The following is a 23,025-nucleotide window of genomic DNA, read 5'->3' as shown; positions in this document are numbered from 1 at the left end:
AACAAAAGTCATGGACCTACTTTAGCTCCCTCCAGGTGATCTATATATTCCATCTTTCCCCTGACAAAGATCATTCACCCTTTTCGCCAATAGTTTCCAAAATCTCCACAGCAACAACATCCAGCAGGATCTCTGATTATCCCAAGAGAAGTAAAATTGTGCCATTTCAAAAAAATGTGCTTAATTACAGAACACCATCTTGATATCCATCAGAATTTAATTTAGTCTCCTGGATGTTGATCTCTATTGTCACTTTAGCCCAGAGAGAAATAGATGCAATGAAAGTAACAATTTCACCTCTAAGTGGTAGTATTAAGTCAAACTTGGAAAAGATCTGGGATACAGCTCCAATCAATTACTGCAAAACACCAGCCAGCAATAAAGACAACCTGCCAAGCATTATAGAGCTCTGATTATATTCCAATTTCAGAATTGATTCAAGCCCAAAGGTGTCAAACACTTGAAAATCACGCAGATAGGAACCACTTGGATGTTATACAACAGAGAGCATTCATTACACTCTCTTTTCCAAATCAGATGACACACATGTATGGCTAATGACATCTTCCACTCCCATGCTAAAAGATCTTATTTCATCACAATCCCATCCGAAGATCACGCTAAAACAATGTGCGTCTTGGCATTTCAGCCACCACGCCCCTCTTCTAATCTACTGCTTATTGCCTGGAAATCACTAAAGGGGGAGACTGACTGTAAGAGGCACTTCTGCCAATGGCAAATCTGTCTGCCTTATGAGACTAAAGCAAATTCCGTATAATATTGCAGTTTTTATTACATGACATTAAAGGAATCTTGATTGTTTTTTTTTCCTCCAACTCAATTTTTGCAAATCAAGAAAAGTCACAGTATTTTATTTTTAAAAAAAAGTATTTAAAAAAGTCACCATATAACTGGTAAGTCTTCCTTCAACAGACAATATCTTAAGAATCAGTTCAGATCCTCTGCCTCACCTCGATCCTTACTTAAAGGGCTGGAAATGTTTGGCTATTGTGGTAAAAGGCAAACCAGGAGGTCACTCTTTTCTCTTTTGATCTTAGAGACATTCCATTGTTCTCTTCAACTCTACCATTTACCTTTGCCATATATGAAAGATTATTGACCCTAAAAGTCTGTTTCATTCCCCATGGATGCTGCACGAGCTATAGTGCATTTTGAGTACTTTGGGTTTTATTTCAGATTTGTGCAGCATTTTGGATTTTGTAAAAGAAAAGCTTCATATTATACAGGTACCAACAAATCACTTCACCTTCCTCAGAGATGGATTAGACTTCAGATATGGAATTACAACGACTATTTTAAATTATTTATTTTCTTGGATCTGAACATCAGCTCAGCATTTACTGCCTGTGAAATGTAGTGAACCACCAACTCCAACTGCTGTAGTGCTCCTGGTGAAGATGCTATTCCAGAGCTGTGGGAGAGGCCATCTAGTGTCGAAGAAGGAACAGTGATACAAGTCAAGATGGACCACGAGGGGAAGCTGCAGTTGGTTGTTTTCTGAATTGGTTGCACCCCTTATCCTCCTTGGTGGTGGAGATGGCAGGTTTAGGAGGTGTTGTTGGGTTAGCTTGGCCAAGTAATGGCTATGCACTTTGTAGATGATACACTCTGCAGTCATGATGTCTTGGTAGTGGAGGGAATGAATATTTTGGTTTCTGAATGGGGTAACAATTCCAGCCAACTAATTTGGGTTGGATGGTGTTGAACCTCTTGAGAAGTAGAGAGTATTTCACTACAGACTTGATTTGTGCTTTGCAGGTGGTGAAAAGATTCTGGGATGTTAAGATGCGAGTCACTTGCTGAAGGATAACCTGCCTCTGGTTTGCTCTTGTAACTAAAGTATCTGGCTGGTCCAGTTGACTTTCTGATCTATGATGACCCCCAGAATTTTGGGGGAAGTTGGTGATGGAAATATCATTGAATGACAAGAGCAGGTGGTTATTAATTTAATTTTAATTTGTACATACAGGACTGTAACAGGCCCTTTTGGCCCATGAGCCCGTTCTACCCAATTAACCTACAGCCCTGAAAAAACACAATGCTGGAACAATTCAGCAGGTCAAACAGTGTCCTTTATATAAGCAAAGATAAAAAATAATACATAACCGATGTTTTGGCCTTGAGTTACTCATCAAGGTATGAAAAAATGTTGGCAAGTGTCAGAAGAGTTGGGGGGGGGGGGTGGAGGCATGAGGGGAGGAGCCAAAAGCAAGAGGTGGAGAGGGAGGGAAGGCACAGCAGCAAGCAAAGGGGGGAGGGATGGCGAGGTGAATAGAGAGGGAAAGAGGTGGAGAGCTGAGGGAAGGAGAAAGGAGTGCAGGTGAGAAGAAACCGGAGAAGGTGATGTTAATGCCATCCAGCTGGAGAGTGCCCAGACAGAAAATGCGGTATTATTCCTCCAATTTACAGGTGGTCTTGGTGGGATAGTATACGAGGCCATGAATAGACATGTGAGTGTAGGAGTGGGATGCAGAACTGAAATGGTTGGTCAATAGCAGGTCCCTGTCACTGGGGCGGACAAAGCAAAGGTGCTCAACAAAGCGATCCAGCTGCACTCAGTCTCTCCGATGGCCACAAATCAATCCTGCAGATACACAAGTGGAGTGTGGCTTCACTTGAAAGACCTGTTTGGGGCCCCAGACTGTGGTGAGAGTGGAGTAGTGGATATATGTAGCACCTCATGCAGCCACAGGGGAAGGTGCCGGGGGGAGGGGGTGGAAGCGATTGGTAGGGAGGAATGAGTACACAAGAGAGTTACGGAAGGAGTGGCCCCTACGGAAGACAGAGAGGGGAAGATGTGTCTGGTACTGGGATCTTGTTGTAAGTGCCCGAAATTCTGAAGGATAATGTGTTGGATGGAAATGTCAGTTCTGTATTTTTATCTTTGCTATATAAAGGACATTGTTTGACCTGCTGAGTTTCTCCAGCTTTGTGATTTTACTTCAACTATAGAATCTACAGACTTTTGTGTTTTACCCCTTAACCTACAACCCCAGTAAGTTTTGAACAGTGGGAGGAAACAGGAGCACTCGTAGGAAACCCATGCCATTGAATATTACTCACCATTTATGAGCTTATTCTTGAATGCTGTCCAAGCAGTGCTGCATATAGGACCAGGGTACAATGCATGCTGAAGAGTTCTGAATAGAACTGAAGACTGTGCAATCATCAACAAACATCTTCACCTCTAACCTTGTGACAGGAATATTGGTTATTTGGGAAATAGTGAAGGTAATTGGGTGCAGGAAACTGCCCAGCAGGTTTGGCCTGGATCATAGTTAGACACGTTTCTTTCTTCAAGGTATAATTCCCAACCTCGAGTTTTTTCACTGATGCACATTAGCTTTAGATTTACCAAACTGCTTTGATGTCTAGTCTAGTGCTGTTTTGGTGTCGAGAACAGTCATTCTCACCTCACCTCTAGAATTCAGCACTGTGGTCCATGTTTGGACTTAGGCTGTGATGATGTCTGTAGCCAAATGACCCTGGTGCATAATAAACAACAACTTCCAATTCTTTGCTGTTGATTGAGAAGTGAACTGGGTAGTAATTAACCTAGTCTTGACTTTTCTCTGCTTTTTGGGAAGAGGACTGACTCTCTTGGAAAATTTTCCACATTGTCAAGTGGAAAAGTACGAGAACAGCTTTGCTAAAGGATCAAGTCAATCGTAGCCCAGGTCTTCAATACCATACATGGTCTGGTCCCATTGCTTTGTTAAATCTGGTGTTCTCACCCATTTCTTGATATCAGAGTGAATTAAATTAGCTAGAGATGGCTTCTGTGATGGCAGAGATCCTAGCAGGAAACAGAGATCGAGCCGTGAATGCGTCAGCCTGACCTTTCGCACTCACGTGCTCTGTGTCATTCAACACTCCCCAAAATACAGAAACTTTGAGCTAAACATCTGAAGTAGAAAAAACAGGTGTCAAAGGCACCAAAACAACAATTATGAATGAGTTATCATTGCTTTTGATCACTTACCATCATCATTCAACACAGCTTTGCATCCTATACATGTGCTTCTTTTCTTTGCAAAGGCCATAAGTCCTCCTACTTTTGATGTTAACACTGTTTTGCATCTTGTGTGCTCCCCCTCTACAAGTAAAAAGAGAGAAATTAATGCCTTTAAAAATTAAGAATGCAGGATGACAAGTCATTTAAAAAAATATACTGTATCCTAATTTATCAATGCTTTTCCTTTAACCTATTTTAAATCTATTCAAAATACATAGAACAGTACTGTACAGCACAAGAATGGCCCCTTTGGCCCACATGTCTAAACCACAAATGTCCAAATTAAACTAAAACTCTGTTGCTTGAACCTGATCGATTTTTACCCTCCATCTTCTTCCCACTCGTGTCTATCTAAAAGCCTTTTAAATGCTATGATTGTATATCCTCGCAAAACTACTCCTGGCAGCCTATTCCAGACACCTATCCTCTCTGCATAAAATATTTGTCCCCCACTCCCCCCACCCCACCACTCCTGTTACCTTAAACACATCATCTAAGATATAATGCTTTTACCCGGGGGAAAAGATTCTGTCTATCCGATCAATGCCTCTCATAATTTTATGAACTTCTATCAAGTCTCTCCTCAGTCTCCCACACTTCAGAGAAAAACAACCTTTTTTTTTAACCTCTCCCATAGCTCATAACCTTTAAACCAGGCAATGTGCTGTTACCTCTTCTGTTCTCTCTTCACTCTTGCTTCTCCATCCTCAGTGCTGAATTACCAGGTTATGACAGTATTCTCCCAGGTTTTTGGAAAACAGAAGAAAACCAAGGTTCTTTCTGACCATCATCCAAAATCACAGGTGGAAGACGACCAAGTGTGAAATACCTGGCATGACCAGCACAGCTTGACTGGGATTCTCCCAGTCACACACGCAGTGTTTGAACCTTGATGAGGTGAGCCACCTGTCTGAAGAACCTTGTGCTCCATGAAGTAAAAACAAAGTGCTGGAGAAGCTCAGCAGTTCAAACAGTGTCCTTTATGTAGCAAAGGCAAAGCTACATCACTTATGTTTCAGGCTTGAGCCCTTCATCAAAGTATGAGAAAACGCTGAACAAAAGAGTTGGAGTGGGGGAAGGGGGTTGCAAAGGCAGGAGATGATAGGTGGAAAAAGGAGGGAGGGGACAGCAGCAAAAAAGGCGGAGAGGGGATTACAGGGCACTGTGGGTGAAAGAACTGGAAAGACAGGAAAAGGGGGAAGGGGAAAGAAAAGGCTAGCAAGTTTAATGGAAAGTAGTAAAGTGAAATGTTCATGCCATATGGCTGGAGAATGGTCAGATGGAAAATAAGGTGTTCTTCCTCCAATTTGCAGCTGGTCAGGGGAAGACAGTCATGCTGAGAAATGGTGCACCTCAGGGCTATGTGCTCAGCCCTCTCCTGTTCGTGCTACTGACTCACGACTGCATCACCAGATCCAGCGACATCAGTGTTATCAAGTTTGCAGATTACACAACAGTCATTGGCCTCATCAGTAACAATAATGAGTCTTACTGCAGCGAAGAGGTGGAAAATCTGGTGAAATGGGGCAGAGTAACAACCCAAGTCTTAACATGGACAAGATGAAGGAGATGATCGTGGAATTCAGGTGGACCTTGAATGGCCACCCTTCACTACAATCAATAACTCTAGTGGAGAGAGTGGAGAACCCCAAATTTCTTGGAGTTCACTTAACTAGTGACCTATCATGGACTCACAACACTTCCTTTGTCAGGAAGGCCCACCAGTGACTGCACTACCTGAGAAGACTGAAGCGAGCAAGACTACCGCCCACCATCGTATCAACCTTCTATAGGAGCTCTATCCTTCTGGCTCCATCACAGTTGTAGAAGAGAAATGGATTTGAGGTCAATCCACAGAACCATTAGAGTGGAGGAGATGATGTCCACCCTTCTCACCATCGATGTGATCTACCGGGATCCTTGTCTGAAAAGGGTGCACAAAATCATTGAGGACCACTACCACTCCACACAGCATATTCCAGTTACTTCCAAAAGGGAAAGGATACAGGAGGATCAGAGCCAGCACCACCTGGTTGAGGAACAGCTTCTTCTCACGGGCAGCGAGAATGCTGAACGACCAAAGGAACTACTCACACTAACCATCTGAGACTCTCATATTTACAAAACAGTATTTATTTATATGTATATCTGAATACTTCTCTGGCAGATGTACTGTTTGTCTGTATGCGTGTTATGTCTGTCTGGTGTGTGTCTGCGTGTTTTGCACCGTGAAATGGAGAATGCTGTTTTGTTAAGGTGCTCTTGTGAAATCATATGATAATAAACTTGACTAGAAAAGTCATATGCAATAGTATTTATCTGGAAAATCCCAATTGGAGTTGACAATCAAAATAAGAATGTCTGTGCCAGATTTATTGTGCAGTTGAAATAGATTGGTGTTTCATTGCTAGCGGCTAATGGGATACTCGTCACTGAAATCCAAGTATTTCTACATCCAAAATAAATAACTCTGCATTAGTGGTAATGATCACTGAAGAAGAATTTGATTAAAGACCACTTACTCAGAAGAACAGCCTCAGCTTTGGCTTCTCCCAAGATTGGCTCAAAGATTCTCAAAAGCGGTTTTGCAAGCTGCTGCTCCAAATAATACTGTGTGTCAATTGGAATGTTGTTCTCTAGAACATAGATTGGATCCTAGAGAGGGGGAAGGAGAGAAAAAGGGACCTTCAATTAATTAGAAAGAAGCATTATAATATAGACATATAGCACGGTAACAGGCCCTTTTGGCCCATGAGCCCATTCCCAACATCCAATTGACCTGAAATCCCCGGTACATTTTCAATGGTGGGATGAAACCGGAGCAACCAGAGAAAACCCATGAAGACAAGGGGAAAATGTACAAACTCCTTACAGACTGCTCCAGATTCAAACCCCGGTCGCTGGTGTTGTAACAGCATTTCGCTGTTCCCCCTGGAAGTGCTTAAATACAAAGAGAATCTACATGTTGAACTTATAAAAATGGCCCATAAAAGAGGAATCATAAAAGAGCAACCTGCGAAATAATATCCACCAGACTAGAGAGTAATAGTTATGTAGTATGGCAACAAACCCTTCAGCCCAAACCATCCATGCTGACCAGGGTGTCTTCCTGAGTTCGTCCCATTGCCTGCATTTGGCTCATATCCCTCCAAATCTTTCCAACCACTGCTGATAGTTTTATACAAAATAATAAAGGAAATGGGAAACCAGGTAGTGTGGATTTTGAAAGGAAACACTCAAGAGTAGAAATGTGCAATTATAGAAGAGTAGAAAATTAAGAATTGTTATTGAATCAGTTTAAATTTCTAGTTTTCGACTGAAAATTGTAATTTTCATTACGTGATTCTGTTCGGTACAAAGACAGGTGTTTTGAACAGATCAGCTAAAATCTCATTCTACATCACCAATTCTCTCCACTCCACACATCAGCAGCTCTTACTAGTCTCAATCCGCTATTCTCAACAGGACCCATTGCCATCCCACCCCACAGTACCATTTAGGAAAAAGCCTTGCTTTTGTTTCACCTCATGTAACAATTTTTTTTAATGTAAGAGTCAGTAGGAGAGAAGTACAGGAGAAACCAAAACTTGACTACATCACAGGGAAGTGGGCTCATAAACTTTGAGCAGAATCCCAAGAGGGCCATGGCCAAAATAAAGGTGGAGAATTGCTGGTCTAGAACAATGTTTCATGAAGATCAGAAGTCTATTTGATAGGAAGATGCACCACATTTAGCCTTGATCCTATCTCTCCCACAATGCACTTTTTACAGAAAACTAGAAACTAGCATTTGCCCATTCCACGTCAATTGCCACGTGGGAAAATTTCTTCCTGAATAATGTTAACGCAAAAGAACTGATGCTGAAGCAAAAGCCTTTTGATTTTGATGTATTATGACTTCAGGGAAACCACTTGTTCTAGTTTAATAATCAATTGAATTAATAATAGTTATCTTTTCCCATTATTTTAATTGATTCTTCTTGATAACATTATAAAGCTGGAAGTCAAATTAATATTTGTCAAGTGTTGAAGTGGTACAACAGTCACCTAAAATACATCTGTGTAAATTCTTTATTAGATGCTTTAAAATAATGCCCATATCCAAGTGTGGAAGAAAGGGTTTGTGTAAGCTTGACTTAGCTATTCTATCGAGGCGGCACACCACTTTTGATTGGCAGGCACAAGAAATGGCTGTTTTAGGAAGTGAGACTGTGACATGGTGAATGATGGTGGAGAGTAAAGTGAAATTACTCTGGATTGCAAATCAGAATCAGGTTTATTGTCATGAACATGTCATGAAATTTGTTGTTTTGCACTGAGAGTATATGAAAATTAACAAAATTACACAATCAGAGAAAACAGATGCCATTCATTGCATTCTACTCTGGAAGCTCTTCAAAAGAACTATTCAAGGAGTCAATTTTATCCCCTTAGACTCCATTTAAATTTATTATCCAATTCCCTTTCATTTATAACTCAATCTGCTTCTATCTCTTTTATTAAAATTACACATCACTTCTACATTAAATAAAATACAATTGGCAAAAATACAGAGGAAACATTATCTTAAATTTACATCATGTTGTTATCAATCACCACTTTCTCCCAACCCACCTCCAAAACCAATTCTCCTTATTTATTCCCATCAAAACAATTCACAGAAAGGGAACCACTTCAAAAATAGATGTTGTAAAAAAAGTTATTGGTGTGAATAACTGCCTGCTGTCAGTAATGAAGAACAGTTCCTCTGTGGCATGTGGGGTAGATGCAGAACCTTTGCTTTACTCACCTTGATGTGGGCATTCCACAATGCCACACCACTGTAACATAAGAAACATAACATCTGATACAACATATGATCAAAACCACTGAACTTTCTCTCTCTGAGCTGAGGAAGTTAAGTGATCAATTAAATATGTTCATAAAATAAGGAAATACTTTCACAAAACTGAAAAAGGAGAACAAGTGTTAAAAGGCTCACTTCCCCAAGCACTTCATGGCTGGTACCACAAATGGAGGATTCCCGAAAACACTCACAAAAGAATGTCTGACGACAAGCTCTCCACCTCCCACTATAAATCCACAAAATCTTTTGGAGAATGAGGGCAATTCGGGATAGATGGGGGGAAAACTGGACTGATGTTTGGATTGCTGACAGCCTTTCTGCATTCCTGATTTTATAAGCATTGAAGAGTCTGCAGAAAACAGTACCAACCAAATTTTACCAGGCTTCTCTCTGTGGGAAAGGGATCTACTGTTGGCTCAATGGTGCAACCACATGGCAGGAAGTGAAAAATGAACCAAGGTACCACCTCAATATCCATTAATTTCTTGGGTGTGAAAAATATCAAGTATCCTCTGATGCCCTTGAAATATGAACCCTCACTGCTGAGTTCAACAAGTTAGCTTTACAACAACGGTTGGAACCTATGAAAAGTTAACATAACTACCATTTTTTAGGGGAATGGTTTATATGGGAAAGAAAAATAAAGCATGCTAAAATTAAAAAAAGCTTTGATAATATGGATTTTCTATCAGTTTTGCTTTCTTTCTGCATTCTCATACCCAGGAACATTTTATTGGATTTGAAAAATATATTCTCAGCATCCAACAGGTGCAGAAGCAGAAAATGTGGTTATTCTAAATGAATAATATTTAAACAGCAAAAATCAACATGCTGCACATTGACAACACAAGAATAGCGCAGAAGCTCAGTATATTAGGTCAAGCAACATCACCCAACCTCTAAACCACTCTGCCATCTAGAAAGGTCAAGATAGATGTGAAATTAAATGGTCACCCCTCATATGGATGGATGAGCTTGGAAAGAAGGTCGACGAAAATTAAAGTTTTGTCAAAAGGCACTGTGGCTACTGAAACCTGACTCCACTCCCAGCTTGTGGCGTACTGTGTTGCAATGTACACCAGCTGCAAAATACACGGCCATAACTGAAAGTTACTTCATCCTTATCTTCCACGGCTCTAATAATATAGGGAATCCATGATTTTGACCGTTTTTCAGTTGAAAAATACTTCAAGTTAAATATTGCTTTTCTAAACTGCTGAGCATCCTAAAACACCTTAAGCCCTACTGTTGGAGGAACTCCTGCCACCAAGAATATCATAGGAACATAGGAAGTAGGAACAGGAGTCGGCCAAAAAATGGCCCATCGAGCCTGCTCCGCCATTCAATAGATCATGGCTGATCTAATTTATGACCTAACTCCACCTACCTGCCTTCTCCCCATATCCCCTAATTCCTCTATCATGTAAAAATTGATCTAACCAAATTTTAAATATGTTTAATGAAGCAGCCTCAACCACTTCCCTGGATAGAGAATTCCAAACATTCACTACTCTCTGGGAAAAACTATTTTTCCTCATCTCTGTCCTAAATCTACTCCCCCGAATCTTGAGACTGTGTCCTCTCGTTTTAGTTTCCCCGGCCAGCTCAAAAAACCTTCCTACATCTATCCTATCCATACCCTTCATAATCCTATATGTTTCTATAAGATCTCCTCTCATTCTTCTGAACTCGAGCGAATACAATCCTAGACGATTTAATCTTTCATCATAAGTCAACCCTTCATCCCAGGGATCAACCTAGTAAACCTCCTCTGGACCGTCTCCAAAGCCAGTATATCCTTCCTCAAATATGGAGACCAGAACTGGACACAGTACTCCAGGTGCAGTCTCACCAGTACCTTATACAGTTGCAACATTACCTCCCTACTCCTGAATTCAATTCCTCTCGCGATGAAGGCCAACATTCCATTTGCCTTCTTAATAACCTGCTGCACCTGCAACCTAACTTTTTGCGATTCATGCACAAGCACTCCCAAGTCCCTCTGCACAACAGCATGCTGTAGATTTTCACCCTTTAAATAATATTCAGCTCTTTTATTTTTCTTGCCAAAGTGGATAACCTCACACTTACTAACATTGTACTCCATCTGCCAGACCTTTGCCCACTCATCCAGCTTAACTCTATCCCTCTGCAGACTCTCCACATCCTCATTACAATTTGCTCTTCCACTCAATTTGGTGTCATCCACAAACTTGGCTACACCACATTTTGTCCCCTCCTCCAAGTCATCAATGTAAATGATGAACAATTGTGGGCCTAGCACCGACCCCTGCGGCACCCCACTTATCACTCTCTGCCAACCTGTCAGACAACCAATTTTTGATCCATGCCAATATACTTCCCCGGACTCCACTTTCCTGTAACTTACTGATAAGTCTCTTGTGCGGCACCTTATCAAACGCTTTCTGGAAATCCAAATATACAACATCAACCTGTTCCCTTCTATCCACCACACCCATTATATCCTCAAAGAATCCTAACAAGTTTGTCAAACAAGATCTTCCCTTCCTAAAACCATGCTGCGTCTGCCTGATTGAACACTTACGTTCCAAAAGTTCCACTATTTCATCTTTAATGACGCCTTCAAGCATTTTTCCAACTACAGACGTCAAGCTAATTGGCCGATAATTTCCAGTCTTCTGTCTACATCCCTTCTTAAAAAGTGACGTGACATTTGCTGTCATCCAGTCTGCTGGGACCTGCCCAGAATCCAAGGAATTTTGGTATATGACCACCAATGCATCAACTATAACTTCTGCCATTTCCTTCAGAACCCTTAGATGCATATCATCAGGACCAGGTGATTTGTCTGCCTTTAGTCCCATTAGTTTCTCCATCACTACTTCCTTTGTAACAACTATTTTATCAAGGCCTTCCACAACATTCGCATCCTTAACTCCGCACTTGGGCATGCTGGACGTGTCTTCCACTGTGAAGACTGACACAAAATATTTGTTCAATGCCTCGGCCATTTCCTCATTTTTTGCTACCAGTTTTCCTTTCTCATCCTCCAAGGGTCCTATGTTAACTCTGGCCACCCTCTTCCGTTTTATATAATTATAAAATTTTTTGCTTTCTGTTTTTATATTTTGTGCCAATTTACTTTCAGTATGAACAGTATCATCCATTTTTTTTCAAATTTTCACCAAAGGTGTTGCATTATGAAAAATGATATACAGGTGTTTCCCCTACTTACGATGGTCTGACAAGATTTTTCAAAGTTATGATAGTTCGAATCCAAACTTTCAATTTTGAATTCCGATCTGTTCCCATGCTTGTGATAGGGGAACACTACTCTCTCGCGATACTGGCCGATGGAATTATTGCGCAAGAGCATCTTACAACATACACTCATAATCTCTGTAGCTATCACGCCAACAAGAGTACTGTAAACAACCCATCATATCTACTAAAGGCCCATGCCTAGTGTGCTTTCTACTGTGTACATTAATGTTTTGTTTCCAGTGTGGAAAAAAGGTATTCAAAATTTAATTATAAAAAGCAGTAGGTGCAGTATTCTTTCTCGACTTACAATTTTTGTGATTTACGATGGTTTTGTTATAGCACAACTACATCGCAAGTTGACGAGCATCTGTACACTTTTTTTTTACTGTCACTGGGTTCAAATCCTGGATTCCCTAACGTCATTTACACAGTAGCATTGCAAGGGGGAAGCTCACTGAGGTCAGCAATGGGCATTTTATATTGCACAACAAGAACAAATTTAAAATCAAAGTAAAAATGCCCTACCTCAGATTTCATGTAGGCTGCCACACCTTTGGCTGCACTGATAATTACATAGGGAACTCTATCCCCGAGGTTGGGGGCACTCCCTGCATCACGCTTTCGCATCCTATATACCAAGAACATGACATGGAACAAAACATTTAGGTTATTTCCAATCAAATCATTCAAATTTCTTAACCGGCTCTCTCTAACTCCAATGGTATTGATGCTGAGAATTGCTCATGAAAAGAACTTAGCGACTTGCTGATGCAGTAAAAACTTCAGCGCAGGGATCAATCAAATCAGCTGTTTAGTCTTCGATACTGTTGAGTTTTTTGAATGACAGTGGAGCTATTCCACAACCTTCCTGATTTGTGCTTTGGAAATGGAACTTGTTGACTCTCTGACTCTGGCTATGGTGAACTTCAGGATGTTGACGGTGGCACATTTAACAACAGTAATGCTACTGAATATTAAGAGAAGGTGATTAGATACTTTCTTTCGGAAAATAGTCACCACCTGGCACAAACGGGTTGGAGTTGTTAAGACCGGTAGCAAGGCCACACCTGGAGTACAGTGCACAGATTTGGTAGAGCAGCACTGGAGGCAATGCAAAAGAGAATTACCAGGCTAATCACGGGAGGTCTATCCTACTGAGAAATACCAAACAGGTTGGGTATGCACTTTTGTAGTGTAATGGATAAAATGGAAGAATGAGGGGTGATTTTATTGAAAACAAGATCCGAAGCGGGCTTGACAGTTTTCAGTGGTGGGAACATTTTTTAAAAAAAACATACCTTAGTATAAGGGGCCAATCATTTAAAACAGAGTTATGCAGAAATTTTCCATCCAGAGTACTGTGAAGGTTAGCTCAATGGAAGTTTATAAAGAGGAGGAGGATACGTTTTTTTGAAAGTTCAGACAATTGAGAGCTATGGTGCAGAAGAAAAAGGAGTTAAAGCGGGGGTAGATCAACTACAATCATATTGAATGTCAGAAAAAGCTTGAAGGGACAAGTAGCCTTACTCCTGTTGCCATTTTTTTTTATTGTTCTTGTACCTGAATAATACCCTACATTTATTGCCCCCAACTATGAATGTAAATGAGATCTTGTTGAAATTAGGCTTAGGCAGTTTCCTGGTCTTGAATCTTATGAATGAACCTGAATGCTGTCCAATGAATCTTCCAATTTCTGCTGTGACAGAAGGAAGGGCACTTATGAAGGAAGTGAAGGTGAGTGAACCTGGGTTACAAACTTCCTGCAACAAATGCTGGACTCCAACAAGCAAAATCATTGTTTGTGCTAAGTCTGGTCCTCTGTGCAGTGTTCCCCTCGATTCCCAAGGATGACTGATAGTTGAGGCCATCAGTCTTTCTATGATTATGAAAGCTTACAATTGTAAAAACATATCCTTTTTATAAAACATGGTTTCCAAACTGATGAAAGTCCTGTGAGAATATCTTTGTGCATCAGCAAGCCTTCAGTTTAACATGGTAATGCAAAGGTAATTACAAACTAATTACTTAAATATGATAATCCCTGGTACAGCAACTGTCGCATTGCAGAGGAGAGCTGAAAAATCCTTCATTTAATGATAGCTTTGTATTTTAACAAGGATGAACAACAATTCTGCTTTTATTTGCATGAAAACCAAAGATAATTTCTTCTATTGTGAAATATCTCTCCACCCTTAATTGCTTAAATTTGAACATAATGAATCATACAGTGCCATCCATAATGTTTGGGACAGACAGTTTTTTCCTTCAATTTCCCCTGTGCTCCACAGGTTTAAATTTGTAATCAAACAATTCACATGTGATTAAAGAGCACATTCCAGATTTTATTCAAGGTTATTTGTAGACATTTTGGTTTGACCATGTAGAAATTACAGCACCTTTTATAATCCCCTCATTTTCAGGGCACCATAATATTTGGGGCATCGCAATGGTAGTCATGTTTAGTACTTTGTTGCATTAATCCCTTACATGCAATGACTGCTTGAAGTCTGTGATTCATCGATGTCACTAGGTGCTGAGTATCTTCTCTGGTGATGCTCTGCTTGGCCTCTTCTGCAGCCACCTTTAGCTCCAGCTTGTTTCAGGGCTGTCTACTTCAGTTTTCTCTTCAGCATATGGAAGCCATGCTCATTTGGATTTAGATTGGATTACTGACTTGGCCATTGAAGAATTTTCCAGTTTTTAAACTTTGAAAAACTCCTTTGTTGCTTTAGCAGTACGTTTGGGATCATTGTCTTGCTGAAGGTTTGGAGCCATTTGCTCGAACTGAAGTGCATTTCTATATACCTCAGAATTAATTTTGCTGCTGCCATCAGCAGTTACATCATAAAGATAAATATGCCAATACCTGTGGCAGCCAAACATGCCCAGGACATAACACCCCCACCACCACATTTCACAGATGAGATGGAATGCTTTGGATCTTTGGCATTTTTCTTTATGCCTCACATTTTGCTCTTGCCATCTCTCTGATGCAGCTTAATCTTGGTTATCTTTCGACAAGACCTTTTTCCAGACTTATTCTGTGGCTAACTAGTGGTTTGCATCTTGCAGTGTAGCCTCTGTATTTCTATTCATGATCTCTTCTGCAAAAAGTAGTCACTGACACATCCATTCAGGAGGCATCCTGAAGAGTGTTTCTGATCTGTTGGACAGGCGTTTGGGGATTTTTCTTCATTATGATGAGAATTCTTCCGTCATAAGCAGTGGAGGTCTTCCTTGTCCTACCAGTCCCTTTGCGATAACTGAGCACACCAGTATGCTCTTTCTTCTTAATGATGTTCCAAACATTTGATTCTGTTAATCCTAAAGTTTTGGCAATAACTCTTACTGTTTTACTCTTGTTTTTCAACCTTATAATGGTTTCTTTGACTTTCATTGGCTCAAATCAACAAAGGTGATCAAAAACTTAGAAGCATGCCAAGTTTTCTTATACCTGCACCAATGAACCAATTAAACATACCTGAGTAATCACAAAGACCTGTGAAGCTAAATGTCCCAAACATTATGGTGCCCTGAAATGGGGGAAGTACAGTATGTAGAAAATGTGCGGTAATTTCTACATGGTCAAACCAAAATGCCTACAAATAACCTTGAATAAAATCTAGAATATGCACTTTAATCAAATGTGAATTGTTTGATTACAAATTTAAAATTGTGGAGCACAGGGGCAAATAAAGGTTAAAAAGTGTCTTTGTTCCAAACATTATGAAGGGCACTGTATAGTATCTGGGCTGAAGTATGTCAGCATTATATTGCCTCCTCGAAGACCACCCTGTAATTCTGACCATGGGCAGCCAGTTCACTTATTAAAAGGGTCCAGGTCTTAAATTAGATATAATGATCTGCAATAAAGCTCTTGAAGATGTTTACATGTTGTCAGAGTTTATTAATCCAATATAGCATTACATGAAAAGGAGACTTCCAAAACATATTTGAATTCAATCTCCTCCCCTGTATTAAATATTTGTGTTTATAAAGCACCTTATTAGTTGACACAAATTCTTAATGTGGTTCGCAATAACAGTAATAATTTCTTGTTGGGCCAGCAGGCTCAGTACAATGGTTAAGCAGCAAGAGCTCATATTAAAGGTCAAATAAGCAGAATTCTGACGACTAGAGGTATCTTTGACATTCTTTGTGGACTTCAACTTAATGTTGCCTAAAGGAAAGCATCTCACTTAATGCATCACTTACTCAAGGATCAACTGGAGTAACAGGTTAAGTTTCTCTTGTGAGTGCAGTCAATGCAGGCAAGTTGATGGACTGACATCTACCAACTTTGCTGCTAATGGGAGCATAAACTTTGGAAACTTTGCTATCCTCGCCCTCTGAAACTTGAAACTATAGCAAAACATTTCAACATGAATTAAACCAGAGACTTACCAATCTGGAGAGCTGAAATGCAAACCAACTTTTCAAGTGGGACATTGGGACTAATTTTAATTTAACAATTTGAAATACTCCTGTTAGCAGTAACCAGATATTCCACTACCTCTTAAAGCTTATTCTCACACACTTGAGCAAAGTGACTCATTATGGTACAAATTCTTCAGTATCCCACAAGTTGTCAGCCTTGTGCAAACCTGTGGGCAAGTTGACAGTGAGTGCGAGCAGAATATTTGACTGGAGTAAGATTTGGCTCCAATATTATGATCATATGTGGGAAGAAAGGCTCATTTATCACCTCATTTTTAATAACTAATGAAACTTGGACATGAAAGGGAGAGAAAATGGGGATAGGGTTATAGTTTGAGCACACATGATGAAGTCAGCAAAGTGTCATGTTACAAGCTCATCACAAACCATGAACCAATATTGCCAAAACCAATATTCTACCAAGATCAAGGCGCCTCCTAAATCCATGCCGCCATAATATATTGCATAAGCAATCACACCAAAAGTAATCTTGCTCAAGATGAAAGAAAAAAAGCACCTTGTGATTATGTGAGTACAATAGAAAAAAAAAACTAAACGTCGTTAATAGAGTAAAAATAGACAAGTCTTGATTACAAAGATTACCCACTACCCACAAAGAAGCCACAGTTGTGTGAAGGAAAGTCCCACAATCCTTTACGTGGGTCTGATTAATTCTAAAATAAGATATCATTGCCTGAACACCTGCATCAGACGCACATTTTACAGTGAAGGCGGGGAGAATGGGCCAATCTGTTAACGATGCGCAACCCCTGCCCCCTTTTTATTTGTCTTTAGACTAAAGTGTTCAGTCAAGCAAATTCAAGAGCCCACCCTGCCATTGGGTGTGTGGTGGAGTGAGAAGGTGTACATCTCTCCAGAAATAGTGAACAACACTGCAGTGTAACATGAAAGCTGTAATACAATTCTTTGAATATTTGGTTGAGCAGAATTTTTTTGAAATAAAGCCAGTTCACAATATGGAACATTTAGAAAGAATAAATAAATAAATCTGTGTATGCATGTACTTGGTCCACCATTTCCACTACTCTGGGTCCGATTCCCACTTTTATCTCACAGCCCTCAATCCCGTCAGCATTAAAAACATTCCTACCCACTTTTTACGATATAGCTTGCAGTCTTTTCTGTGGTAGAGAATTCCACAGGTTTACCCTCTTGGTAAAATAATTTCTCCCAATTTTGTTTCCAAATTATCATATCCCGAGGCCGTGACTTGATTAGACACCCATGACTGTGTGGCCATTACTATCCACAAGTTTGCCGATGACACCACAGTTGTCGGCAGAATCACAAACAGGAAGGAGGAAGTGAACAGGAGGGAGATCGATCGGGCTCGTTGAACGGTGTAACAACAACAACCTTGTGCTCAACGTCAGTAAAACCAAGGAGATGATTGTGGCACTTCAAGAGGAGGTCCTCCTTGGGGGCTCGGTCAATAACTTCAAATTCCTAGGTGTCAACATCTCCAAGGATCTGTCCTGAAGCCTCCATGTTGATGCAATCACGAAGATGGCTTGCCAGCGGCTATACTTTGTGAGGTGTCTGAAGTGATTCGGTATGTCACCGAAGACTCTCGTAAACTTCTACAAATATATTGTGGAGAGCATTCTGGCTGGTTGCACCACTGACCGGTACGGAGGCGGAAACTCTTAGGACAAGAATAAACTCCAGTGAGTTGTTAACCTGGCCTGTGACATCACAGGCAACAAACTTCACTCTGTCGAGGACATCTCCATGAGGTGGTGTCTTAAAAAAAACAGCCTCTATCCTCAAAGACTCCCACCACCCAGGCCGTGCCAACTTCACTCTGCTACCATCAGGGAAAAAGATACAGGAGCCCATAAACCAAAGGAGATTAAAAAGACCAGGGAATTCTATGAGGGTTTATATAAATCAGAATTGACAGCGAGTTATTAGAGTTACCAAATTTAGACCCAGAAGAACAGGAAGGCCTAGATCTTCCCTTCACGGAAGAAGAGATAGGGAAAGCATTGAATTCATTCACTGCAAACTAACAAGTCTCACGGCAAGATGGGTTTGCACCTGAGTTTTAGAATAAATTTAAAGATTTATTGATGCCTCTTTATATGGAGGTAGTAAACCAGACAGTGGAGACTCATGCCCTCCTGAAATCTTTTTCGACAGAAATCATTATGAAGATACTTAAAAAAGGCAAAGATCCACTATATTCATCTTATAGACCATTTTACTGTTAAACAGATTATAAGATACTTGCCAAAGCTCTGGCAAATAGATTGGCGAGACATTTCCCGAAACTTATAAATAAAGATAAAGCAGGCTTTGTGAAAAAAAGATAGGCAGCAGATAACATTGGCAGACTATTAAGTATAACACATCTGACAAAAACCAGAAATGAGAGAGGCTTAGCTGTGGCCCAGGATGCAGAAAAGGCATTTGACAGATTGGAGTGGAATTTTTTTATTCAAAGTGCTGGAAAAGTTGGGGTTAGGGCCAACTTTTATATATTGGATAAGCACCACTGAGGTGGAGCCCAAGGCTAAAATTGTGACCAACGGACAAATTTCTTCAGCCTTCCCACTGACAAGATCAAGTAGACAAGGGTGCCTACCATCTCCATCCCTGTTCACACTAGCCATGGAGCCACTAGCCGAAGCAATTCGCCAGGATGTACTGATATATCTGATAGACCCAGCAAATTCATTGTCCAAGCTGGGCTCTACTCTGGAGGATTATGGGGAGATCTCCGGCTACAAGGCTAATTGGGACAAGAGCAAAACCATGCCACTTACTAAGGGGGAATTACAGTCAATATCGAGAAAACAGTTATTTAGACCCCAAATTTATAACAAAAATTTCCCTCCAGAGCAAAAGTGCAAAATCAGGGTTGCAGAGGTCAAGGGAAAGATGGGAGTCCAACTTGGGTGTGGTGATATCAGAAAGAAGCTGATCAAATTGGTGTAAGGACAGCATGACATCAATTATAAATGCAAGATATGAACTGGTTTAGTATAATTTATTAAACCTTACCCCACAAAAGTTACACAGATCAAAAGCTGAAATTTCAGAGAAGTGTTTCAGATGTGGGACTGAGACAGGCCATTTTGGCAAGAAATCACAGAAAAATTAACCGGGATAACAGGAGTGGTCTTCATGGGCGACCCGGAGTTATATCTACTAGGTAATTTCATGAAAATAAGTGACAAATTGACCAAATATCAAATTTCATTTAGCACTGGCAGTAGCGAAAAAATATATCGTGATCACTTGGAAGTCTGATTCCCCTCTACTTATAGAACATTGGACTACAGAAATGAACAGCTGTATAACTATGCAAAATATCATATATAAAGAATAAATAAAGCCATATCTGGACCACATAGGGGCCCAAATACAGTAATAAAAATAAACAAAAAAGGGTATAAAAGTAACTATATATAAAAATAAGGTTTCCCCAATTGTTTATGTTTAAAATATATGTAAGCTCTGACTGTGAATGTATGTATGGAAGGGGGGGGAACTGTTTTGTTTTTGTTTGTTGTGTTTGTAAGAAAAGTTTAATATATTGTATATTTAAAATGAAAAATAAAAATAAAATATTCAAAAAAGAAAACAGTTATTTAAAGTGGTCACAAAATTAGATCAAATATCTAGGAGTCAAAATAGTCAATAACTTGAATAATTTATTAAAACTAAATTATACCCCTTACTTGGGAGTATTGAGGACAAATAGGTAGATGTCCCTGTCCATAACTTTAGTGGGCAGGGTCAACTGTGTTAAAATGAATGTGTTGCCAAGACTTCAGTACCTCTTCCAGAAAATGCCAAGGGCGTTGCCCCAGGGATTCTTCCAAAATTTGCTCTCATGAATAAGAACATTTCTATGGAACGGAAAGAAAGCCAGGGTCTCTGGAAAAACTGACCTGGAATTACTGTCTGGGTAAATTACGAATGCCAGACTTCAAGAAATACTACTAGGCAGCCCAGTTGAGATACATCGCTTCACTCTTTGAAGGAAGAGGTGTACCTTTTGGGCACAAATTGATCTGCATGGAGTAGGTGAGAAGGTAGAGGCTGACACAATACAACTTTCTACACCAGCTGTACCTGACGCTGCAAAAATTGAACAAATCTAAACCAGAATTGTCAGACAATGCTTGAGATGTGGCATTGAGACAGGAATCCTTGTGCACGCAATCTGGACATGTACCAAGTTGAGACCCTCTGGGTGGAACTAGGCAAGTCCAAGAAAAAAAATATAGGTAAAGAATTCCCACAGGATCCAAAGTTGTTCCAGTTGGGAAACATAATGGACATAAGATTTACAATGAATCCAATTCGTAATGATCGCATTGGCAGTGGTCAGGAAGTGCATATTGGTTACCTGTAAATCCGACTCCTGCCTGAGCATTACTCACTGGAACACAGAAATGCAAAGCTGTGTTCCCTGAGAGAAAATTACTTACAATTTAAGAAAAAAGTACAACACTTCTGTGAAAATTTGGCAACCATACTTAAATTCCATAGGAGCACTATTATTGTGTGGACCATCAAGCCTCGCCGCCCTATCTTCCTCGTCTATCCCTCAATCGGTGGTGACCAAAGGAACTGCTCACACTAACCATCCGAGACCCTCATTTGCACAAAATAATATTTATTTATTTTTAATAGCTATAATACTTGTCTTGCTTATGTATTATTTGTCTGAAAGTGTGCTATGTCTGGTTGTGTGTCTAAATGTTTTGTACCAAGGACTGGAGAATGTTGCTTTATTGGTTGTACTTGACTTGACCAGAGATTGCGTGTAGTAACTTTGAGATGGTTTGGAGAAACAGAACATGGTATTACAGAAATGTTAATCTTTGTTTCAATACATTTGTAAACTTGAGAGATTTGAGCTTCTACTATACTGTTAATATTAAGAAAAAATTTGCTTAGGTCACAGGAAATCTGAGCAATTTTATCTCAAAGCAACTTTTTTTAATTTTTGCGCAACGGCTTCTGGTCTTGAGGCGAGGTCACACAGCAGCTGCAAGTTGCTATTTCTGCATTTCCTGCAAGATACAGGTCAACGATTCTACCAACTTGCCGGAAACAAAACAAGTTTCCAAATGCAATATTCCTGTGCAAAGGACAAATATGTCTGTATCCAAACCAGGAATGGTAACATACTCTTTCAATTGAGGTTTTGTCATGGGCAAATGGTTTAATTGTGAGATTGTTGGGAAGTTCCAGTGCTTCTCAATACCACACAAAAGGACTTGGATTTATAAAAATCTCTTTCATGCAGAATACCTTACTTTTTGATGCTTACTCGCCATTGTGATGCAGCAAGCCGCTACCAATTTGCTCACAGCAAGGTTCAAAAATTAGAAATATGGCAACAATGAGATAATCTGTAATTTTAAGATTTTATTAAATTATATAAATTGATTAGAAATCCCTCACTCCTTTTCGTGCCGCATAAATTTTCAAATTGACATAGGAGAGCATACAAGACTTCAGTTTAACATCTCCTAACATCATTGTGTTTATGTTTCTGTTATGCCAATTGAATCCAAGACTTTTTGATGCAATCTTCTGACACAGATAAGAGTATGGTGTCATTGGCCAACGGCTGATCAAGACTTGCTCAACACCAAAGAGATCCCAATTACAATCAAATGGTCAGTATGAAGTTACCAAATCTCATTTGGGGCACAGGCTAAAAAGTTCAACCAATCAAGCTAAAGGAGATAATAGAAAGCAGATTTGCATCTCTTGTTATTCAGTGATCCTTGCTGGTAATTCTGGTGGATGGGTGTCAGGAATTAGAATCAGAATTTATTGTCATGAACAAGTCATGAAATTCACTGTTTTTGCAGCAGCGTCCTACTGCAAACGTTAATATTATAACCATCTTACAACATTACTATAAAAAAGTAAATATAATCGTGCATGAAAAGTGAGGCAGTGTCTATGATTCATTGATTATTCAGGAATCTGATGGTAGCAGGGAAGAAGCTGTCTTTCTACCACTGAGTACTCTTCTTTAGGCTCCTGGACCTTTTTCCTGATGGTAGCAGAGTGAAGAGGGCATGGCAGTAGGGATCTTTGAGGATAGAGGTTGCTTTATTAAGACACCACCTCATGTAGATGTCCTCAATAAAGTGAAGCCTGTTGCCTGTCACGTCACAGGCCGAGTTAACAAGCCTCTGGATTTATTTTCTTCCTGAGAGTTGGCACCTCCATAACAGGCAGTGATACAACCAACCAAAATGCTCTCAGCGGTACACCTGTAGTAGTTTACAAGAGTCTTCAGTGACATACCAAACCTGCTCAGACTCCTCACGAAGTATAACCACTGGTTATACATAGTGAAGGGAACTGGAATTGGCTGCATTCCCAATAACCTGCTTGCACTTACCACACAACCTCCTGCATGAATAACATTTGAGCAATATTCTGGAGGGCTGCGAAAGTG

General features: G+C 40.1%; 1 protein-coding gene across 6 annotated transcripts in view; it reads right to left on the bottom strand.

Moving 5' to 3' along the window:
- Positions 1-23,025, bottom strand: part of pold1 (polymerase (DNA directed), delta 1, catalytic subunit) — a 144,446-nt gene that overhangs the window by 39,209 nt on the left and 82,212 nt on the right. For all 6 annotated transcript variants that reach the window (XM_069909090.1, XM_069909089.1, XM_069909091.1 and 3 more), the window contains 3 exons: positions 12,654-12,756; positions 6,559-6,691; positions 4,004-4,117 (listed from right to left, as the gene is read on the bottom strand). In XM_069909090.1, coding sequence (XP_069765191.1) covers positions 4,004-4,117; positions 6,559-6,691; positions 12,654-12,756 — 350 coding nt within the window. The remainder of the gene's footprint in view (positions 1-4,003; positions 4,118-6,558; positions 6,692-12,653; positions 12,757-23,025) is intronic.

Source organism: Narcine bancroftii, chromosome 13 (genome assembly GCF_036971445.1).
Source record: "Narcine bancroftii isolate sNarBan1 chromosome 13, sNarBan1.hap1, whole genome shotgun sequence".
NCBI classification, from domain to species: Eukaryota; Metazoa; Chordata; class Chondrichthyes; order Torpediniformes; family Narcinidae; genus Narcine; species Narcine bancroftii.
Note: the sequence above shows the minus strand (reverse complement) of the source record. Positions and strands in the feature narration are given on the sequence as shown.